The 23,569-nt window shown below is 43.0% G+C and overlaps 1 protein-coding gene across 8 annotated transcripts in view; it reads right to left on the bottom strand.

Moving 5' to 3' along the window:
- Positions 1 to 20,984, bottom strand: part of VEZF1 (vascular endothelial zinc finger 1) — a 30,591-nt gene extending 9,607 nt beyond the window's left edge. Inside the window, exons 1-9 of one of the 8 annotated variants that reach the window (XM_064582407.1) lie at positions 20,167 to 20,984; positions 17,754 to 18,459; positions 14,692 to 14,814; positions 13,910 to 14,130; positions 11,340 to 12,034; positions 10,503 to 10,566; positions 9,238 to 9,439; positions 7,855 to 7,971; positions 1,208 to 4,281 (exon numbers count right to left, since the gene is read on the bottom strand). In XM_064582407.1, coding sequence (XP_064438477.1) covers positions 3,854 to 4,281; positions 7,855 to 7,971; positions 9,238 to 9,439; positions 10,503 to 10,566; positions 11,340 to 12,034; positions 13,910 to 13,915 — 1,512 coding nt within the window. In that variant the 5' untranslated portion in view covers positions 13,916 to 14,130; positions 14,692 to 14,814; positions 17,754 to 18,459; positions 20,167 to 20,984 and the 3' untranslated portion in view covers positions 1,208 to 3,853. Of the gene's footprint in view, positions 1 to 1,207; positions 4,282 to 7,854; positions 7,972 to 9,237; positions 9,440 to 10,502; positions 10,567 to 11,339; positions 12,035 to 13,909; positions 14,131 to 14,691; positions 14,815 to 16,741; positions 17,050 to 17,753; positions 18,460 to 20,166 lie in introns of those variants that run through there. The other 7 variants (XM_064582406.1, XM_064582408.1, XM_045889232.3 and 4 more) reach the window with 7 other exon arrangements.
- Positions 20,985 to 23,569: the final 2,585 nt, after the last annotated feature.

The following is a 23,569-nucleotide window of genomic DNA, read 5'->3' as shown; positions in this document are numbered from 1 at the left end:
GATTACATCCCATGAACACACTGGACTTTCTGTCCAGGGATCCTTGAGGACACTTCAGGGAAAACCTTCACTATCCCCTCTACATCCCAAACCCAGGTCTCCTTAGAGTGGACCAAAATGCAGGGCCCCTTGAGAAGAGCAGAGGCCTGGACAGCCAGGACTGTAAAGATTAGCTAGCAACTCAGTGAAATAACACTTCCCGTTTCCAGACAAAAGCGACACTAGAAACTTTTCCTCCAGCTGTTTTCACTGAGTCAATAGAGACTAAAGCAATTATCAGAAAAAGGTTGGGAAGCCTCAATTCTATAGAAAACAGATGTAGGTATCCAAAACTTTTTCACTAAATGAAGTGTCAGATTCATCTTGATCTGCTGTCACTTGAGTACTCATCGTGTTTCTCCTAACAGCCTCCTTGGAGGTAGCAACCACACCGAAATCGCCTTTACGGGCCCCTTAGTGCCCAACAGTGCCTGGCACATTGTTGGTACCCAAAGGACATCCGATGAATCTAGCTGAACACAAATGGGTAGGAGACCTAGCCTAAAGCCCTTTACAAGTAAAGAAACTGGGTTCTAGAGCATGAGAAATATTCTAAACCCATTTTCTCTTTTGGGTAGAACAGGGGCCTATGGCTGTGGCCACTACCCAAGGCCCGGCTTCCTGGCTTTTCCTCAAGCTGACAGGCAGGAGTCTACTGCAGTCAGTCTGGTGTGTTTCCACCCTCCCTTCTCGGTAGGGGCTCAATACCAACCAGCCTGACAGCATCCCTCCCCCTTTCTCCAGCCCCATACCGAGATGGGTACACCTGGAGAAGCAGTGCTTTAAACATTTCTCTACCATCAGAGTGAACTGGTGAAGCTTCTCAGATATTAAGCAATCCATCATAACATTTGTGACCGGTTAACTTTAATTTGTCAAAATAAATCTGCAGTATTTTGCATGTTAGTAATACAGTGCTGGTATTGACAGGAAAAATCATCATCTGCTTACATAGAAACCTTCATTTAGGAGCACACCTTAGGAGGGAAATGGATATACAATAAAAGGCAAATGCAGGCCAAGCAGCGAGCCCTAGAGCATAACAGGCTGGATGTCAGATTTGAGGATTATCTAATACAACTGTTTAGCTGCCAATCTGATAAAGGGAAGCTCTCAACCAGGTTACAACCAGAAAGGGAAAAACAAACTCTGCTTTTTCGTAGCGCGGTGGCCGTCGTGCCTTCAACACTTGGTTGAATCAGTTCATCAGCATCAAAACTCAATTTCAGTTCCAAGACACAGGAGAATCTCACCATACAACCTATTCGGCCCCCCTTTCAGTGGCCTGCCGCCACCCCCTTCCTGCCAATTCTCTCCCTCCCAAAAGAAGACACGACGTGGCTTTATTATTGCAGACAAGCTTCTTAAGTGAATAAAGAATGCATACAAAATAGCATTTTAACTGAAGTCATACAATGAAGTCTCACTCCTGTTTATTATACAATGAATTGATAAAACAATCATTTCTAGTATATATCTTTTTTTTTTTTTTTTTTAAGAACTAATACTTTCAGGGTTCTGACGACCACACTCTAGCCTGGGGGTAGGGTCCACACCTGCCCCCACTGAGGACTGCTCCTTAGGCCACTGTGGAGGAAGCCTGGGCTGTCTGAATCATGGTGGATGGTGACTGCCAGCCCAGCCAGAGACGACAGGTCCCAGCAGGCAGAGCCAGAACCCAGTCCTGGGGCTGCATGCCAGGAAATGTGGGCTTCCTTCAAATGTGGCCACTACCTGCCCAATCCAGGCCTCAGTAGGGCCATGTACAGGCCTTCCCTACACAAGTCCTTCCAGTAGCCCACACACAATGCTCTACAGATTAAAAACAAACCCTCTTCGTACTGTAGATAGGAACAGTTGTAACAAAGTCATAGCTACATATTTTTCTCTACATTTTGTTTATTGAGACAAACTAATTAAAAGGCACAAACATAGGGCATGTTTACATGGACATTATAACAAACATATACATTAAAAGTGTAGGAATGTGTTGCCTTCCTGCTAAACAGAAAGTTCCTAAGCTTTTATATATACAAAAGTTGTACAATTTAATGTCCTAAAGTACAAAAGATCATTTATAAAATTATTTTACACTAAGTACTATTTTATTTTTTACTATGTAGTTCAACCCCCTCGAACTGTTTTGTATAATGACACACAGATACCTGTCCCTGATGTAGGAAGTCTGCCTCGGATGTAAGGTATTTGATGCTTGAACTGACACAGTGGGGTATAAACGGAAGTCATCCAGTTTGATAGTCAGTCCTGCAAACATTCTGCAAGATTAATACAACTAAATTCCATTTCTCTTAACTGCAAGATTAAAAAAGAAAAAAAAAAACAAAAACCAAAAACATACTGCAACTTAAAAAAATCACAGCGTCTTGGTTTTAGTAACTTTTTTTTAAAAAAACACAATGCTTTAAAAACATTAATGTGTGGCATGATGGTGTAAAAAGTATCTGTTTCCCTAACTTTTGGTTTCTACTTTATGTACAGAGATAAAACATCCTGCTAAGAAATAAAAAGCACATGTCCTAACGTGCACAATCATTGCTGGGTTTCTACAGGGAGTACAGAGAGCTGTCTCCCTGAAAACACCACAAAGCTGATACAAGTGTTTTCTCAAAGAAAAAAAAAAGTGATGTCCATATTTACAAAGTTGAACAAATCTGCACAATACTTGATTAAGAAACGGAAGGAAAAATTTAAAAAAAAAGATACACTCTGCTTGTTCTGAAGGGGCATACTACCTAGTTAGTGGTTAGAATAAAAACTGTATACAATTTAATATAAGACATAAACTCTAGTGAGCAACTAACACATCTTTCCCTGTTGTAACATCAACAGGCTCTGATTGGGAGAGAGAGGGGCGTATCACATCCCAGTGCCTCCAGCATCTTCCAATTTAAAGCAATATATTTTAACTGTTCCAAGTACTCCTTGGCTCCTGAATAGGAGTCCCACTGGCCTCTGTTTGTTAGGAGTCTGCCTGTCCACACGCTTGACTTCTCCTCTGTCAGTTGAGGCCTTTTCTTACCAAAACACAATTTGTATATTTTGGTTGTTTTTTGTTTTTGTTTTTTTAATTTTTTTTAAAAAGTCAACTACAATGCTATATTCCATCAGGATTAATATGCTGAGCAATATTTACATCTCCAAATATCAGGTCACAATCCCTATTATATGTTGAAGTTAGAATGATAAATTATCATATGCTTTGCATATCAGAGCTGGTATCACCTTTCCCATAGGGAATGCTGCCTGAAATTAACATATTCCCAAAGGTAAAATGCATATTCTCTGAAATGCATTTTATTATGACAATGCATGTATTTACTCATAAAAACAATAAACACAGACAATGCTACACTAGCCCTCTACCTGTGGATTTAGAACTTCAGGTTATAATCAGCCATCCACCTTGTATAGGGAGAAGAGTTCTGCTAGTGTTTAGAATAAAATGATTTCTTGGGATTAGAAACAGTAATGCCGTTTTTTTATTTTGAAGTGGGTTTTGCTTTTTTATGATTGGTTTTAATTCTGGCATTTTACCTTGCCAACTACTATCTTGTTTAAGCAATGCTGTCAGCTAAAAGGAATTTCTGATTAAACTAAAGTGGTCCAGTGATAAGTTACATACACACCCTACTTTGAACAATCCCAGCCAAATTGGAGAAAAATGCTACTACACTATTATTAACTAATGTAATAAAATCTCCCAATTTCATGGTTTACTTTTTGCTTTAATAAACTAAAAGTAAGTTGCTGGTAAATATTTACTTTAACCCATATTTTGATTTTATAATACTGTTTACCAAGGTGGTGATGTAGGCAAAGCTTGGGGTAAGAAAGGCATGCTCTCTACAGGCCTCATTGCTATATTGAGAGGGGCAGCTAACGTCATAGGGGTGGGCAGGTTCATGGGAGACGTGATGGTGACGGGGTGTGCTATATTCACTGGAGCAGTGACAGGGGTGGGAAGGTTGACTGGGGTAGTAAGTGTTAAAGGAGAGGTCATGGATAATGGACTGGTTATAGTTACAGGGTGCCCTATGTTCATTGGGCTGGTTATGTTAACTGCACTTGAAACATTGACTGGACTTCTCATGCTCATTGCAGCTGCCACTGTGACTGGGTTTGACATCGTCCCAGACGACACAGAGGACGTGATATTGAATGGAGTAGTGAGAGTCACGGGTGTCGTAGCAGCCGTGGAGGTTTGGCACAGGTTAGCAGCTTCTAAAATAAGAAGACAAAATGGCCTTTAGACTCCCCAAACAATGAACAAAATTCACAAACAGCTTCTGAATCAACTTTTTTTTAATTAAAAAGGACAAACATTTAATGAATGAAATTATAGTTCTCTACCAAGCGGTCAACAGGAAGGGAGGCTCTTTCTGAGCACAGGACTGGGGGTACGTGAATCTCTTTTCTGACACTATACCTCCCACAAGGCCTTGGGCAACTTGTTTAGCCTGGCACTTTTGGTTTCAAATTTAGATTTACTTACCTACCTCACAGTGATGCTGGAAGACCAGTTAATTTCCGCAAGGCACTCTGGGGGGCAGAGATATCAAGCAGGGCTTAGTATTCTCACTACCACTTCATGCAGGCAGAGCCAACCATCGGCAGGCCAGGAGAAAGAGTTTGTTTACAATGAGCTGGGCCGATGGTCACACAAGAACAGATAATCAGAAAAATCTTCTGGTAAGGCGCACTGTAACTAGCGGAGAGCGTTGTGTGTCCTCAATGCTGTGTACTCTAAAGCCTCAGAGGTAAGGTCAGTCCGTAAGTAGGGACTGACAAGCTATTTTCATATCTGTTTATTTCAGTCTTAGAAAAATTGTTTAAACAATCCTGTTGTGGGGCGCCTGGGTGGCTCAGTCAGTTAAGCGTCTGCCTTCAGCTCAGGTCATGATCCCAGGGTCCTGGGATGGAGCCCCGCACTGGGCTCCCTGCTCCGCGGGAAACCTGCTTCTCCCTCTCCCACTCCCCCTGCTTGTGTTCCCTCTCTCGCTGTCTCTCTCTCTGTCAAATAAATAAAATCTTTAAAACAAAACAAAACAAAACAAAACAAAAAAACAATCCTGTTGTTTCTGGTTAGGTTTCCTATGTTAAGAAAGATAAAATCTCTCTCAGTGGGTTTGTATTCTCCTCTGCACTCCCATTTCTTCTTCGCTTTCTGATGCTGACAGAATCACCCACTCTATGCCTAGTGTCATCTAACTGCACATATTATACACATCACCAACCATACCAAGGAGGACTAATTAAGCAAGAAGACCCTGCAGTGATTTGGGGGACCCTGGTCCTTGTTACCCAGCAAAGCCCGGGCACTTCTTAAAGAAAACTTCCCTCAGAGGTGACACCCCCACCCCACCCCTCAACAAAATTCAGCACCACCTGCTGGTGTGTCAGGAAACAACAGTAAGAAGACAGATGAGTGGGCTAGTTGTGTGTAATTTGGCTGTCAAAATGGGGAAATATATTTGAGACTAAAGATAAAGGTCTGCACACATCCCACACATATGGGTCAAATCACCTCACGCCGACCCTGGAGTCAATAAGCAGCTCTCCCTTGATCAATATGATGAAACTCTGGCAAACTCTATGTCAGGAATTCCCAAACCTGACTGATGATCAAAATCATTTATCTAGGGCGCCTGGGTGGCTCAGTTGGTTAAGCGACTGCCTTCGGCTCAGGTCATGATCCTGGAGTCCCTGGATCGAGTCCCGCATCGGGCTCCCTGCTCGGCAGGGAGTCTGCTTCTCCCTCTCCCACTCCCCCTGCTTGTGTTCCCTCTCTTGCTGTGTCTTTCTCTGTCAAATAAATAAATAAAATCTTAAAAAAAAAAAAATCATTTATCTAAGGGACACCTGGGTGGCTCAGTTGGTTAAGCGTCTGCCTTCGGCTCAGGTCATGATCCCAGGGTCCTGGGATCGAGTCCCACATTGGGCTCCCTGCTCAGCAGGAAGCCTGCTTCTCCCTCTGCCTGCCACTCCCCCTGCTTGTGCTTGCTCTCTCTGACAAATAAATAAAATCTTAAAAAAAAAAAAAAAAAAAATCATTTATCTAGAGAGCTTTTTTTTTTTTTTTAAATGGCTTCCCAGGAAATTCAATAGTGAGATTTAGATGAACTTTGGAAATGTGTATTTTTAAAAAGTTCCTGAGATGGCGATCTGAATGTCACTCAGGTTTGGGAACTTATATTACCTTATTTAAAAAAAGAGACCTGCTGACTCAAGTTTAGGTTTTCAGGGCAGAAGTCTCCTCTCCCCCGAAATGTGACATTTTACTAACATGAATACAGAAGTTTCTAACATCAGTGGTCGTTTCCAGAGAGATTCATGCTACAAATGGGAATACAAAAGCATTTTGTTTCATGGAGGTCAGAAGATGAGCTAAACAATTGAGTCTTATTGTGCAAGCAAAATGAAATACAACACCAAATAGAAAAGTGCAGAAAGAAAGAGAAAACCAACTCACTTTTGAGGTGATGGTAGCACTGTTAAGGGTATTCTTGTTTACACCAAAGAAGGGGCTTTCACTCTTACATGTGCCATCACCACCCTTGCCGCCATCCTGCACTTTTTCCTTTCAGTCTAACATCAACCTTTTCTAGGACTTAAAATAATTTTACTCTTACTCCTTCTCTACTAAAACATCCTTTGTAATGTGCTTTCACCCACTATGCGACTGTCATAGCATATATACATCTTCCTGCGCCCCCCCCTTACCTCTTCTCCTAACGATAAAACATTTTATTAAATAATGACAAATCTTCATTTGGAAGAGAGGAGGAAGCAGCCGCTGAGGAAAGGTAGGAAGGCCTATCTGGCTGCAATGCCAGGAGATGTATGAAAACGGACGCTATTCCTTTTATCTTTATCCAAGTACAGGGTGTTTAGAAGTGATCTGTGGAAGGGAACAGCCGTACTACATGAAAGCAGAGGAGGGAAGAAACTACACAGCAAAGGAATTACAGAGGAGCCTAGAGGCAGAGGGTTCCTTATGAATTTAAAATAAAACAGTAAGACCAAGACGTCTGGAAGGAAAGAAGGAATGTAGGAATCTCTCCCGTGGCTGGTGGTACGCTGACAAAATCATTGATTTGAAATGCCCGCACAACAGTCCAGAAGCCAAAGCTCTAAGTATTAAGTTAAAAAGCTGTGTGGAAGACGGATACGCCAACGGCTTCTTTATACGATATAGGAGAGAAAAGCAAACCATTCTCAATTTTAGTAACAATTACAGTAAAGTCCCTAACAACTTAAGTACATACTTGTTAAGCTAATGCCAGCCCCAGTGACAGACTGAATGAGATTAAGGGTGAGACCAAGAGAAAAGATATCAGCCTCGTAAAGCCAGAAACATGTAATAAGTAATGCAATGCAGAAAGAACACTAAAGAGCAGAAAGTAGCAAAGTTGTAAGAAAATAAACTTCTGTACCATAAGAATATTTCATCCAACCCCAAAAGTGGGAATGTTTTAGAAAGGAAAAAGAGGAGCCCATAATGCACGGAGGTTGACATAAAAATGAACTCTAAACATACACAGGGAAGGACCAAATCTGGCTCCAAATTTGTAACAAAAGGAAAATCCAAAGAACACGAAAAGAAGTACTAAGGATTTTTATTTGTTAAGGTAAAAAGACTTATTTGGAAGCTTGGAAATTTGTTGCCAACATAGTGTTTCCAGGTGCCCATGAAGCCAGACTGCCTAAGCTGTGGCTGCCTCACTTAGGGCCTGGGGCACAAGAAGCGAGCACACTGGTCTAGCCGTCCTGCGAGTTCTGGCCACCTCATCTTACCTTTCTTTCTGGCCTTGACAGCTTCTTCCCACAGTCTCAGCGTCTCCACCTGCTTCCCGGGCCAGCTCGTTACATGCTGCTGCTGCTTCTGGCTGCCGGCCTCCTCGCTCATGCACGCTGCCCCAAAGACAAACCACACATGCTCCGTTACCTTGAAAACGTGCAGCCAGGGGCTCAAAATCTGAAACTTAGATACTCTGGCTCCTCGTGCTTCTCTGAACTTTATCATTTGTCTTGCCAGTTTTTACTACAGAGCATCTTCTTCTGCTGCTTCTGTCTATACTGGTCAAAATAGACAAATTAATAAAAGAAAAATCGAGAGAGCTGGGGAAAACCAATGTAAAAGAGAAAAGAATTCTTTGCTATATTAAAAAGCAAGTGTCTTTTAGAATGGAACTTGGGTAAAATCAGCATGGACTAATGTCTGCTCACCAAAATATCTGATAAAGTTGGTCACTTGACCACAACAAAGTACACCAAAAGTGAAGTTTTGTAAAGTTAACAAAGTATGACATGCTAGATAATAAACCCAATGTACTCACAAAGAAGCAAAAATGGTTGAGATTAGAACACTTTAAATGTTCTTTCCCCACTCACCTTTGGCCACCTATTCTGAGAATTTGATGTTTCTGCTGCATATAGTACATACATAATAGAATACAGAATTAGGAATAGACTTTCTTCTGGTGCTTAGGGCAATCTCAAAGACAAAGCCGGGGTAAATGCAAGTACTGAATTCTATCCACGAGTCCCTGAAACAGTCTATCTTCAATTCTGAATTTAAGGTAAGTAGAGCACTTACATCTTCAGATGGATATGCTATCCCAACTCTACAGATCTGGGTTTGAAAAGCAAACTTAATGATGCCGCTTTCATCTTTAAGGTTATTAAGGGCATGTTATTAACTCAAACAGGAGTTAGGAGACACCAATGCTTAAGAATCTTCCTAACATTAAATAAAAACAATGAAAATTGCCTCGCAGCAGCTGCAGCTTCCTAGTGCGGCTCCTGCTGCCACAATTCTAAAACACTAGAGCTTTTTATTGAAACTCCACAGAAGAAGGGACACGTTGAAAAACAGTTACAGGGAAATTCTGCTTTTCTAACTTGGGTGTTATTAGTAGACAAGCACAGGACTGAAAGCCAAAGTAGTGGAGGGCTTGTCAGTGCTGTTTGTATCCACGCAGGTGAGGTGTATTTCCAACACCAGTATATACTCTCCATGGACGTGTGTTTACACGCTTTAGTGAGAGAAGAAAACATGTAAGGTGATTATGAATACAGTGCTGAGAGCATAGTGAAAATACCTTCAGTACATTATAAAAACATCCAGATTTCATTAATCTGAAATGCAACAGACATACAATCTGAAGTGTCACCTACTTTTACTGATGCCTTGTTTACATGTATTACAGTTGATACTTTGGCTCTGCCCATGTGTCTTTAAGTGGCTGGTGATGTACGCTGCACTCAGAAGCTTCCCACAGATGTTACACGATACCTTGCCTTCGTGGCGCACCATGTGTGTCCGCAGTCTGTCTTTGGTGGCAAAGGCAGCAGTGCACGTCTGCATGAGGGAGGAAAACTTTTTTTAAATATAGACTATCCTGTTCTACTCATTTTAAAGTACATTATATTCTAGGCATTACCCTATCCATGTCCACAAGCAGACTGAGTTAGTTGAATTTTAATTGCATGTGTTACCTAGAATCATAATCATAACAAAACATTTGGTGAACTTTAGACCCTTACATTTTGGGGGAAGAAGAAATATCAACACAGATACTGAAAAGATGTGAGCTGTAGAGTCAGTTAAACTTGGATTTAAATCCAGCTCTCCTTGATTCATGAAAACAGTGTAACACTGAGCAAATTAACCTATCTGAATTTGTTTCTTCATCCGTAAAATGAGGATAAAAATACCTACCTCCCAAAATTATTGGTGGGATTAAGAGTCTGGCCCAAGGCCTCGCACATAGCAGGTACTCGCTCAAATGACACTAGCTTCCTTCCTCAGATTGGATTTTTCTTAAGATTCAAATCACTTACTTAATAAAGTCAGTCATTAACACATTTAACTGAAAGGAGCACAGAAAGACTTCCAGCAATAAACTAAAATTACTGATGTCTAAAAAAGTCATTTGATTTAGCAAGATTCTTAACCTTTTTGTTATCACAGCTTAGGTCTAATAAAATCAACAGATTTTCAAACAACTCGAAAATGCTCCAATTTGGCAGACAAACATCCATAAGTGGTAACATTTGGGAGAAAATTCCTATTTTCTGCTATTACAGTTAAAATCATCAACCCAGAAAATAATTTAAAGCATTTTATTCATTTATTCATTTCAAATACATAATGACCTTTGCAAGACTATAAATTTTTTTTCTTGTAACGATAAATACTGTTGCCTAAGGAAAGGGAAATGTAGCTTAACAAAAACAACACATTTACATTTTTAAATGCTCTTGCCTCACAGAAATAGAAGCTGTCATTTATATTGTATAAAACAAGAATTCAAATGGACCACATTTACTCAAGTCAGTGATTTTAAGACTATTCAAGAACGGTGAGATTTGACTGGCTCAGACCTTCTGGATAATGTGCATTACGTGCTACACTAAGGATAAGTCATTTTAACTCTTACTTGGCATTTGAAGGGTCTTTCTGTTGAATGGACATGTTTTACGTGACAGCTTAAGTGGTCAGGCCTGTGAAAGAGAGAGTTTCAACAGAAGATGTAATGGAACACACATTGAGAAATGCTACTCACGGTGATGTTTACATGCTTGGCAGCTTTGGGTGGAGGGCATTTTAAAGAAAGCTAGCAGAATTACCAACTCCCCCTCCCCCCAGTGCAAGCCTCCTTACCTCTCTTACCATAAACAAAAATCTTAGTCGTTTACCTGTTAATTTTTCTCTCCTAGTCAACATCAAATCATGTTAGGCCTTGGTTCTTTAAATTATAAAATACCCAAAGTTTTAGTCCTAACACCTGCCAGAGAAAGCTACTCCTATATTAACTCTTCTTTAAAAGCCTTTAAAAATGAAAATTAGTGAAATGTTAGTAACCACAGAAAAACAGAAAAGCGTCTTCCTAAAAGTTATACTAACAGTATTCAAGGTCATCCCAACTTCCAAGAAGTAAGTTTCTTTGATTTGCACAGTGAACCTCATGTCTAGTCACCCGACTGAATTGGAAACCGGTGGTTTTGCAGTGGTAAGAATTATAAATGTGCCAAATGAAGGCCTGAGTCCACCAAGGCACTTCTTAACTGAAATATTAGGCTGATCACTATGTCACCACTTGTCAACCACACCAAACTGGAATTAGACCTGGAAGTGTAGTACTTTATCATCAATCTCCTCTAATAACACAGGCCTGCCCACAGCTATGCTCACATAAACCTTCTAGGTCACAAAGAGACAAAACTGAAGTTCACTGATACCTAATGAAAACAAAAAGCAAAGCAAAATGCAGTACCTCGAGAAGCCTTTCCCACAAACACTGCAAGTATAGGGTTTGGTGATGCCTCCTTCATGAGACCTCACATGGTAAGTCATCCGGTCCTTCCTCTTGAAACGCTGATTACAGACAGGACACTCGAAGGGCTTTTCGTCCGAGTGGGAGAGCTTGTGCCGATTGAGGTGGTACACATCTCGGAAAGCCTTCCCACACATCTCACAAGCATGGTTCTTCTTGACGGGCTTACTGGGTTTCTTGACAGACTGGGTCACGGGCATAGCTGTGGTGCTGGCACTGCTGCTGGGGTTGGTGCCCGAGGAAGATGTAGTGACTGTTGATAAGATGCCAGCAATGGTCGAGACCAACGAAGTTCTGCTGCTGTCCCCAGCAATGGTGGAGATGAGGGGAACCACCGTGGTGGGGGTTTTCTTTGACCGGGACACCAACTTGATCCCTGTGTGGCAGGACTCGTGGCGCCTCAGGTGATAGCTGTCCCTGAAAGCTTTACTGCAGTAAGTGCACACAAATGAAGTTTTGGGTTTTTCTTTTTTAATCCCAATGGCATCCTTTAATGTTTCTGGCGCTGCTTGAGGTTTCTGAGTTATTGGTATTGGAAGCAACGGTTTCTGATCAGGGGGCTCCACAGCAGAGCTCAGGAGGGGCAGCAAGCTGTTCTGTGCTGCCTGCTGTTGGTGATGGGAGGCTTCATGGGCCTAAAACCAAACATTTACACTTCAGAAACTCAGCCTCGCACAATGGCCTTCAAAATTCAACATGCTCCAGACAACAGAGACCAGAAGAAACCATCAAAGAGCCCATAAGCTACTCCCTGCAGCAGAAATCCAGCAACCACCTAGTTACCCTCAGAACTCCCAACACAAAGCATTAAAATCACTGTGCAGACACAAAACTTTTATGACTAAGTTGCTCACAGTGATCTTGCTTTCAAACAGCTGACTACACACCATCCTGGTGCAGAAGGGACATACCAGCTGATGAAATCAGTGTGCATTAGTCTGTGAGTGCTGAAACCAAGTTTAAATAACTTGTCAAAAAAATTACACTCCAGACTTAAGTATCTGCCAGTACCTTACTGCAGTAATGCACACACTACACACTCACACACATACACATAATCATCTGTCTATTTTACCTAGGAAAAGAAAGGCACTGTCTCTCCCTTTCCATTAGAAAACTTAGTGACTGAGGAAGGAGGCTGTTGCTAAGTGATAAAAGAAACTCAGCTCTCTGAATACATGCATGATGTAAAGTTTACTTTTAAAGTTTTCACTTAACTTTCCTACTAAAAGATTTGATTGAAATGAAACCTGCTATTAATCAGCCTGGAAGGCATCTGTGAAGGTAGCCTACAGCAAAACACCTGTCAGTTGTTTCTCAATTCATTTAATCTTACACTAGAAATCTGCATCCTTTTAACAACACTAGTTGTTCAAACCCTAAACTCTCAAAGACAGACTAGCAAGAGAAAACAAACTAAATAATTAAAATTCCTTCCATTTTCATCTTCTTCCAGCACTTATATGTTTCATTAAAGTATTAGACATTTGCTGTTATAATGTGCTTCTCCACTCCAGAACTGGACACCGTCTGGAAATTTTCTTTAGCTGCACTGAAACCAAAATTTCATTGTGGATCAGATTCTTGGTATTTACGAATACTCACTCTCTTGATTTTGATTCTTTCAAAATTCTCCGTACTGATAAAACATTTAGGAACCGATGGAAAAAATTCCTGAAATAAGTTCTTCCTGATACGTCGTACTTTACCAATGTTATTTCTGAAACTTTTTTGACAGTGAGCCCAAGCCCCTATGCTTGAGTTTTGTAATCCCAAAAGGATACATGCACCCAGATGTAAGAGTTCCAAATATTTTAAGCACACAACATCCTAGGAGGGTCCCATCCCATCATCTTAGACACTCTAGTCACTTATTTAGCCTTCTCACTCTATAATCACAAGTCCTACAGTTAACTTGATTAAGAAGAAAACAAGGAGACAGACACACACATTCACACAGAGCGTCTTCTCCCCTAATGGATAAGAATATCTACCACATAGCTCCATATTTACTTGATGGCAATACAACAGCTAAGCCTGGAACCAAGTCTCCTCCAAATCATCAGGAGGTGTGATATTCAAAGTTACCAGTTCCAATTTAATAATTTTGGTTGAATCCCCCTTTGAGTCCTGGACGTACTCACAGAAATTGTGTGCTTGCCTATGAGTATCTTTCTGGACTCAGGGATTATACTGAATTACAGTCCACTTTTAATTTTAATTTACGGAGCTCCTGTAAATGTGTCTGCCCATGAGACATTAGTGGAAACTTTATAGAATTTGGATTCAAATCTTACCCCCTCTCCAACCTGGCTGTAGGATACCCAAGTTTCCATACAGTATACAAACAGTTAATAGCTGAAGATAGCTCAAGATACACAATTTCAAAGGCTAACAGATCAGATAATAGGGAATGCAAATCTTCTGGACAAAGTTCAGACTTATAGTGTTTAGAGGCATTTTTCAATTCTAAACAACCATTAGTTCGATGGAGTACTAAAAGCACTTACTGCCATTTTACCAATTCAGATGTCTGTGGCAACATAAAGTATTTTTACAGCATTGCTGAAGCTCACTCTCACACGAGGGTCACACCAGGTCCCTGCTTCTTGGGTGAAATGTTGTAGAATGCCTCGACCACTACGGGAATCACTCTCTGAGGATTCCTAGGATCCCCACACTTCTACATGAAGCCTTCTAAGAGGGGAACTGGGTTTCCCCAACTTGTTCTCTGAGGGAGAGACAGAGTAAAATAACAACCATGGCCTGCCTTCAGTTAAATGATTTAAAAAAAAAGAAAAGAACTTCTGGGTAGACTTTTATTTGACTAGTATCATCAAACCAAAGCTTTTATTTTATCTCCCATCTCTTTCAACTTTAAGGCTTTTTCAACCCTGCCCAAGCTTTCCTTTTTCTGGGGTTCACAAAAAAACAAAACAGAAATGTTATTTCATCACCCAGGGTAGTAGGATATAGCACCAGGAAATCTCCAGTGCCAGAGGGCAAAAAATTTTGTACTGAAACAAATTAGCATCAGTGAGTCATATCTTGAATGTCCTGTTAGGAGAATCATCCATCAAACATCTTAACAGCTATGGCTTTCACTTTCCACCAGGTTATCTGGAAAGCAAGCAGGTATTAAATTGTTTTAAAATATAAATTCAATAGTATGCTCTAGGAAACAAACAAGAGAGTTTAACTCTCCCATTTCCCCAGTAAAAATTACTTAAAACTGAAACTGAGTAAGTCTATTCATACCTTTCCATAGAAAAGACTGAAATATTCTCTTTACCCATTCAACTGTCCTCGGCTCTAAATTATTTTTCCAACAATTTTCACTGCACACATTGCCAAGCCCAGGATCAATTATTAGCTTTCACACTTCTCCATCAGGTGGAAAAAAAGATTTTAATTGCTGAAAAAAATTAAATAATATAAAATCTAATTAACAAGTTGATCAATAAATGCTTGGCATTTGTCTTATCCAGAAAAAGAATAAAAGTATTCCAAAAGATTGTTCAACTAACTTCCCAAAAATTAGTTCTAGGTTTTTCCTTTACATAAAGAACTCTCCTTTTTTTTTTTCAATCTCCATGAAGTTTACGGACAGCAGGTTTAACATGGTAATTAATATGGTGAATCTAAATCATTTCTCACATGAAAATCACTTAGGTGGCCCGTTAATCCCATTTTTAAATGACCATTTGAAAGCCTTTTCTAGAGAGGGCATTTGCCACCTTTACACCATTCTGGATGCCAACTAGTTATATACCATATCTTTCCCAATGCATTTTTAAGTTGACTTAAAGCATGATAAAACAATACCAGATCAGAATGAGAAAAAGAAGTTTGTGAGTTCCATAATTTTGCATATCTTCAATTTTAAGAAGCCAGAATATATTTCAATTAACTACTTAAAAATCAAATTACTCACATTTGAAAGAAAGTATGTCTTAAAACAATAAATCAGCTCTACACAATAGGTAATGTTTGAATTATCCAACTCCTATATTAACTGCACTGGGATGGGTCCAGTGACTGGGAGGATTTTTTGAAAATTCTGCATCCATTCCTGGTTAGTTTCAAAAGGTCTCAAGCGCCCAAGCAACGCGTCTGGGATTTCACGAAGCTATTCAAAGAAGGAAAATAACCCAGAGAGGCGGGAAGAACGCATTTAAAGTGACAAGCTCCCTAACCTCCTCCGGTTCCGAAGTTTTCCCGTGAGCTCATCACTACTGCCCACTAAGTGCTTCGTTTGCAAATAGAAATGAAGCAGGGAAAAAATAAGCCTCGGTCTTCCCAACAGGGGTCCCCCACCTAAAATGGGCGGGCAAGAGGACTGCCAACGTATCGGCTACAGGCACTTTCAAGTTTCTTGCAAAAAGTGTAGACCAACACCCCAACGAATGACTCATCTGGGGGCTTTGTAAGCCGACTTTGTTTGCTCTCTCCACTTTCCGTCTCCCCCACTTGGTTGGAGGAAACGTTCGAGGTGGGACGAGAGGGAAAAGCGCTCCGGGAGAAGGTCGGGCCTCCTGGAGTCCCGGCCCCCACCGCTCCCCCCGCCCCGGCCCGGCTGGGGGATTCCCCGGGCTGAATGGGACGGCGGGAGAGCTGGACAGAGGGAGAGGGTGTCAGCTGCCAAGGCTCGGCAAAGGCTTGCGAGAGAAAAAATGTAAATCCAGTAAAAAAGTTTGGGGAGGGGATACTCACTCACAACACCCCCCAACAGGGTAAACACAAGGGGGGGCGGCGGGAAGGGGGAGTGGCGGGGAACCCAGGGATACCCGCTATTCGCAGGGATGGGGGGGTCAGAAAGTCAACACACACACACAAAAAGAGGAGAGGGAGGTGAAAAGGAAGGAGAGCGAGCGAAGATGGATGAAGTGCGTCTGTGTGGGGGGGGGGGTCTCAGAGTAGGACCTGGGGATCCCCCCTCACCCCACGATGCGGGCCCGGGGCGGGCGCGCTGTGGCCGAGCGGCCCGCGCTATCCAGCGGCCCGGCGCCCTCCTTTCTCTGGGCCGCGGGTGGTGACAGCGACCGGCCTCCTCCCTTCCCCTTCAGGGCGGGAGGGAAGGGTGTGTGCGTGTGCGTGAGTGTGCTGGGGGGGCCCGGGGTTCACCCTGAGGCCTGCTTTCTCCCCCGCACCCCGTGAGGCCGCCTCCTTTCACCTCAGCAGCCCCGCTCCGCCGGGGCGGGCGGGCGGAAAAACAAAGGGGGATTAAGGCCGGGCCGGAGAGCGGAGCCGGGAGGGAGGGGAGGAGGAGCGCCCGCCCGCCCGCCAGCCCGGGGCCCGGCCCCCCTGTCCCCCCCGGGCCCCCCCGGGGGGGCCCCCAGTACCTGGAACAGGAACGCGGTCCAGTTGGCCTCCATGGCTGCGGCGGCCGACCCCCCTCCTCCCCACTCCCCCCGCTCGGGGAGCCTCCTCAGCCGGAGGAGGCGACAACAAAGCGGCGGCGGCGGCGGCGGCAGCGGCAGCGGCGGCTCCTCAACATGGCAGCGCCGAGCGCGGCCACTTCCGGTAACCTCCGGGACGCACCACCGCCGCGGCGAGCGCGGGCGGGGGGGGAGCCCCGACCCGGCCGCCGCCGCCCCCGGCCGCCCGGACCCCTTCTGGGCGTCCCCGCCGCAGGCTCGCCGCCTCGGAGCTCAGCCAGTGCCCGCCGGCGGTGGGGTCAGGGCCCCCGCGGGGGGGCTGGGGTGGGGCCGGGGGCGGGGATGGGGCGCGGCGTCCCCCCCCGCGGGGGTGTGTGGTGCTGCGGTCCGCGGCTCAGGCAGCTGGAGCAGGGGGAGCGCAGGAGAGAAGATGGAGGACGCCAGGGTCTGGCGCGGGCTCGCTGGGCACGGCTGGGCCGTCTCCCGGGACTCAAACGCGGTGCCCAGCAGCGTCGCGTTCCTGCCAGACCCTCAGCGGAAGGCACAGGCCACGGCGGTCACCCGGCTCCTCAGTCCCATATGCACAGCACAGCCCGCGCCTCCAAATTGGGGGAAGCCCCTGGGACTTCGAACGTCCCTCCCCTCTGATATTTCCTCCCCAGCCAAACTCTCCGCACTCCTGCTACAATATGCGTCTACCTCTGAGTGGCCTTCCAGCTCTAGCAAGGAATCCCACTGGGGTGCAGCCTCAGATCCTCCCAGCTGAGGGAAACACTTCCCACGCGGCGAGATGTCATTACTGGCTTATTCTTGGGTGAAGGGCTGAGCTTTCCCATCCTCCCCGTAACTCCAGATAGGATACGAAATTTTACCCGAACATCCCTCTCTCCCGCCAAAAAAATTTAAAAAATAAAAACAAGTGAGAAAGTATAGACAAGAAATCATTTTAGTCCTTTAGTACAGTCTGCTCCCTCACCCCACAAAACAAAAATCGAACTTGTGGTTGGACGGCGTCAGATGTCACTGAGGTGACCCCAGCCTCTGTTTGCAGTTCCAAGTCTTCCGCGTAGGTGTCACTGCTACTGGAACTTTGTATGATGATGTCCTGAACGTTTGCTATCCTTTCCTCACAGGGAGGTAGCTACTGGGAATATCAGAGACAAGCTATTATTAAACAAGTGTCTCCAGTCCAAGAAGTCTCCTGTGGCGGGAAATGAGGGGGCAGGCTGTATCAGTGATATTTTTATAAACTATGGTTTAAGAAAATTCCTCAGATGGTCACATTATTTCAAGACTTCAACATCTTTCATAACCAACTGTCTCTTATCTCATACACTCCCATTTATTCCTCTCCAGACACATTCTAATCAAGGTCACCATCTTGAACTTCCCCTATACTTACACAATAGAAATAATACGGTTGCAGAATTCTATTTGCAAAAGAAACTAAAGAGATATAGTAATTTGACAGTCTGTGTTTCCCTTCCATCCACTACACATGTATAACCCCTCCCACTGTTTCCTTCCCTCAGTCACCAGAATGAAGGGCTGGAAACGTTGGTCTGGTTCCTTTTAGAGTTGATTCCCTATTGGACATTGCTTGGAGGCCTTGGGGATGAATGAGAGGTTCTGCAGTATGGATCAGTAGCAGAAGCAGGTAGCACATCAAGGACCAGGTCAGCCTAAGACAGGAGGGGACAGAAAATGATGAACAGTTTCTCACACATCCCTCAGCTAAGCTGCTACAGTGGCCCCTAGGTCTCCTATAAAAATGTCCATTCCTCTCTTTGGGGAGAAAAAATGTTTCAGGTTTATATGCACATGCAAGATAAGGCATGAACTAAGATGTAAATCTAGGGAATTAACTAGGTAAACTAAAACCTCTGTTCTGACCTTGGACACTGCCTGTTATTTCATTTTCATTCAGTGAATCCAAGTTTCTGCTTCTTGCACACACATTCACTTTAAGGTCTATGTAATTCAACTACTAAGTTTTCTTCCTCCCCAGTTTAGCCTCTCCTACTTTGCTGCCTTTCAAATTGTGTTGAAAATGAAGCTTAAGGATAATGAAAACTAGTACTTATGGAGACAATTATCCTACTGACAATATTGCTGGACTCTCTTGAACTTTTTTTTTTTTTTAAAGATTTTATTTATTTATTTATTTGACAGAGACAGAGGCAGCGAGAGCAGGAACACAAGCAGGGGGAGTGGGAGAGGGAGAAGCAGGCTTCCCGCTGAGCAGGGAGCCTGATGCGGGACTCGATCCCAGGACTCTGGGATCATGACCTGAGTCGAAGGCAGCCGCTTAATGACTGAGCCACCCAGGCGCCCTCTCTTGAACTTCTTATTCTGGGATCTAGAAACCCTTCTCCAGCAATCTCCCAGCACCTCTGGAGAGGGGTTTTCCCACTAACAGGAAGTAAAGGTCAAGTGAAAACAGTCCAGTTCTCATTACTAAAGTGCTGGGATTCAGAAGTATCACTTTTCTTGAGGAAAACGGCTAATTTTATCTCTATCCATGAAAGGAAACCAGATTCCTGATTGTTCCCCAAACTCTCCCTTAAGAAGAAAATTTAATAACTTTTAAATTCAGATGAAATTTTAAACCTTAGGATACTTTCCAATGGGAAAATATCTAAAAGTTTGGAACAATTACTCAAAAATAATCAGCTCCAATTGTTTTGAGGAATATAATGAAACCAGTAAGATCAAAGACTCCATCCTTAGAAGGGGCATTTCTAAGGACAGTCAATATCCTTAGGACAGTCAATATCCTTAACCTACAAACAAATGAGCCCCTTCATAAGCCAGCTTCCATAGACCATACTGGGGCCCAGTCAAAAGACTAGGAATGTCTAAAGACAGTAAATTCATCCTGATTATTGTAAACAACTTTCAGTGGTTGAATCAGTGGTGTTACCTTCGGATACGAGAACTGAAAATTTGGTGCCTAAGAAAAAAAAAAACTGTGCCTATATCCACCCAAATAAAACTCAGATCCCCTCCCCATCTTGTTTAGGTTCCTCTTTCCCATTTCCTCTGCCCCAGCTTGTATAACCTGTCACTTAACCTCAGGGTCTCATTTCCTCATCTGGAAAATGAGGACAAAATAAATACCTATCTCACAGGGGTGACTTGTGAATTAAATGAGTAATGTACGTAAAATGCTTAGAACATTTCCTCTAATATAACAAGTGCTAAGTAAATATTTTTTGGTGCTATTTAGTGGTTCTAGATTAACTTTGGGGCTGGGAACAGTGCATAACTGATGCCAGTTAATTATTCCTCTTTCTTTCAAAGTGACCGGTATTTTTTAACATGCCTCATCCCGCCCCCCCCCCCCTTTTTTTTAAAGATTTAGAGAGTCACCGTGTGCAGGAGCCCACCTGGTGTGGGGGTTGTGGGGGGAGAGGGAGAATCCTGAGCATACTCCCCTCTGAGCAGGGAGCTGATGGGGCTCTATCCCAAGACCTGGAAACAATGACCCGAGCAGAAACCAAGAGTCAAACAACCCACTGAGCCACCACGGCATCCCCCACCCCCACACCTCTTCCAAAGAGCCCTAAGGTAAGTGGCCAAAAGGCTAATAAGACAAAGGATGATGACTGTTAAGATCAGCTTTTCTAGGGGTGCCTGGAGGACTCAGTCCAGGAACATGTGACTCTTAATCCTGGGGTCGTGAGTTCAAGCCCCACATTGTGTGTAGAGATTACTTAAATACTTAAAAAAAAAAAATGATCAGCTCTTCAAAGGCAAGTTTTAGCAAACATTAGAAAGCAACAGGGTATTTCCTTCCTATTTTGGAGAGGATTTTAAAATCTGTGAGTACTAAGGATTATAATTAGATTTAGAATCCTAGGAATAGAAAACATCTCTGCTGTTGTCAATTACCTGTCCCCAAGTAAGACTCCTCAACAAACTGAAAACAAATCAAATCCAAAACTTTCAGCAGGGAAGATCTACTTCAAAGAAGTTAGAAAAGCCTTCAAATCTGGCAAGTTAATGGACTAATTCTTCATGCAAAAAAAGCTAGAACTGACAATGAACCAATCTACTAGTAAAAACCAAGAATGCAATATTTGCAAATACCAAAAAAAAAAAAAACAACAACAAAAACAGTGACCAGAGAGAAATGTTACCCTTCATTACCAGCCTCAATGCAATGGAGGAGGAAAGGAAGTACATTTTACCAAAGGGAACACCCCCCCCATCCCCCCAATCAAAACAAAAACACCACCACCCAGGGAAGCTTCTGGGAGGAAAGCAGAAGTAATCTCCCCACCCCCCCTGCAGCCCACCCCAACTTCATAACCACACTAAGGGCTTAAACCAATTGCCTGTGGCCCATGTGGTCAGATGTTGGGTTTGTGTTTCATTTCTACCCCCTAAAGTGTCATCACTAGTTACTTCTGCTTTAACTGGTAAGGTGAGGAAGGGGAAACAATGGAGAATTTCTTTTCTGAATACCTATTTAAGTTCCTTGACTGCTGGAAAGTCACAGAGAACAAAAGTACAGGAAGCAAATCTACCCATTTTCCTGGTAGACATCTAGTTCAGCTGGTAGTTGAGGGTCTTAAAACACGATTCTTTCCCTTTCTTTCAAGTAGGTTCAACCAACTGAGCCACCCAGGCACCCCTAAAACAGTTTCTAAGAAGGGTCACATACCCAAGGTGCCAAAAACAAGTCCAAAGCCATGGAAACACATTTATCAGTTTAACTCTTCTACTAGAAAGAAGCTACCAGAAATCAATGCTCAACCTATCGGTTCTATCCACAAAACATTTGAGTAAAAATACTAACTTCCATTTTATAATTCCTGAATGGCTGACAGAGGACATCTAACAAATAGCAAGCAAAAGAGCATAGGACACAGAAGGAAAAGAAACTAAGACAGGTCAAAAATACACCAAGTAAGAAATTCAATACAACTGGAAAACATACTCTCAGGCACCAACATTTCTCCTTTGGCCACCTGTTCCTCCCTGCCCTCAGATGCCCCAAGCTCAGGGTTATGGCTAAGCTTGAAAAAAAAGTTGATACCTAACAAGTCACACAAACTTGGTGGGCCTGAACCAGACTAAAAGCTTAGCTCAGTTACATCATGCTAATATTCAAAAACATAAATTAAATCCTTACGCGAACAGTTATTCTGGTACAGAGATAAACCTCTTTTTCAGTGGCTTTAGCCTCCACCCCAAGCACATTCCTCTGGTTGAAAGAAGGATGTAAGAACACTGAACAGAATTGTGCTACCCATCTGCATTATCAGAAAAACGATTCATTTGCAAAGATTACTACTTATTAGTGCCTATCCAAATGTTGTGTAGAGGAGGAGCAGAGCAAAAACATAAATCAAGTGAATATTCTCTACCCAAACCCCAATAGATACATATCTTTAGTAATTTCTTCACACCAGATTTAGGGGTAGTCCAAAGTTCAGGAAGGATTTTGTTTCTTAAAATCTTAAGAGTTGGCATATTAGTATATGCGGATTCTATGGTGCCCTCTTTCTGAGTCATTAATCCTTCCTCTCCCTTTCATGGGCCTAGAATTAAGAAAAAGGCTCATCGGGTCAGTCTGATGTTCTGCTGAGGATCCCTCCATTCCTGGTAAGAAAGGGAACAGGGAATAATGAAACAGGTGTTGAGGAACTGATGCATTGTTCCCTGTGTGACGGAAGTGAGCAGTGATGACCGAAGACACAGGTAAGACATCACAAGACTATCTAGACTAAGCTTTAGGAAGGCTGCTCTGTTCTAGAAAGCAATGTCAAAAGATGGCAACACAAGACCAGAACCGCATAAAATCTGGCTAAGGCTACAGGGGCGGGAATTCACTCCTTTAAAGATGTTTCTTGACCCTGAGAAATCTCTGAACTAGACGCTGCCTAAAGTTCAGTCATTGGGTCCAGGCATAAAAGCAGGTGCAGGAACCTGGCAAGCTGTTTGTTAAAGCTCAACATAGGGACAACAGCTGTACTCAGCATTTACCCCTGAAGCTGTGAATAAAACATCAAGCTTACCAGCTATCCACAAACACTACTGGAAGCATTGCACCCTTGACTGCGGGGGCAGCAGCAGGAAGCTCTTTCCTAGAATTGAAGAACAAAGACCAGAATTCCTAGAGGACAGTGTCGATTTTGACTTGAACGATTTACTATGGTAAACAGGGAAGATGGGTCAGATGCTAGACTTTTCTTCTGAAGTAACTTTAGTCTTTTAAACAAAGCATACAAGGCTCTCCTCAACTAGTTCACAAAAGTAAATTAGCCCTCTACCCCCAAAGCCTGACCCTGTCCTCTACTTTTTGTTTTACTGACCTTACATTAAGTAGCCCCCCTCAGCTCCCAGTTGTTTCCTCTTATTTTTCCAGCTTCCTCTCCCACTGCACCTTTCCTTTCACTTTCTCTCCTCTGTCATTCAGCAGTGAATACTCAGGAGAGCAGATGGCAAGTAGTCAATCCAAACCGTGAAAATGCTGCCTGAGCATTGGGTGTAAGGTAATCCCAGAAACAGGCATTCTAGGATACACATTATTTCTGCCTTTAGTAGTTTGCACTTTAGATAGTAAAGGCATAATATACTTACTCTTCACATATGGAAAAGCATCTTCAGACCAATCTATTAGAACTAGATTCATAATACGGGATGAAAAAAAATCCCTCAGTGATGCTTCATGAGGACATTAGAACCATCTGCATTGGAACTGATAACCTTTATTCCTACAGTCATTCATCCAGTCCCTTACATAGTACACTCAGCAAAATTCATGAAGGCTGAGGAAAGCCC

This window comes from Mirounga angustirostris, unplaced genomic scaffold, assembly GCF_029215605.1.
Source record: "Mirounga angustirostris isolate CCGP_5_RB_7025 unplaced genomic scaffold, mMirAng1.0.hap1 SCAF_17, whole genome shotgun sequence".
Taxonomy (NCBI): Eukaryota; Metazoa; Chordata; class Mammalia; order Carnivora; family Phocidae; genus Mirounga; species Mirounga angustirostris.
Note: the sequence above shows the minus strand (reverse complement) of the source record. Positions and strands in the feature narration are given on the sequence as shown.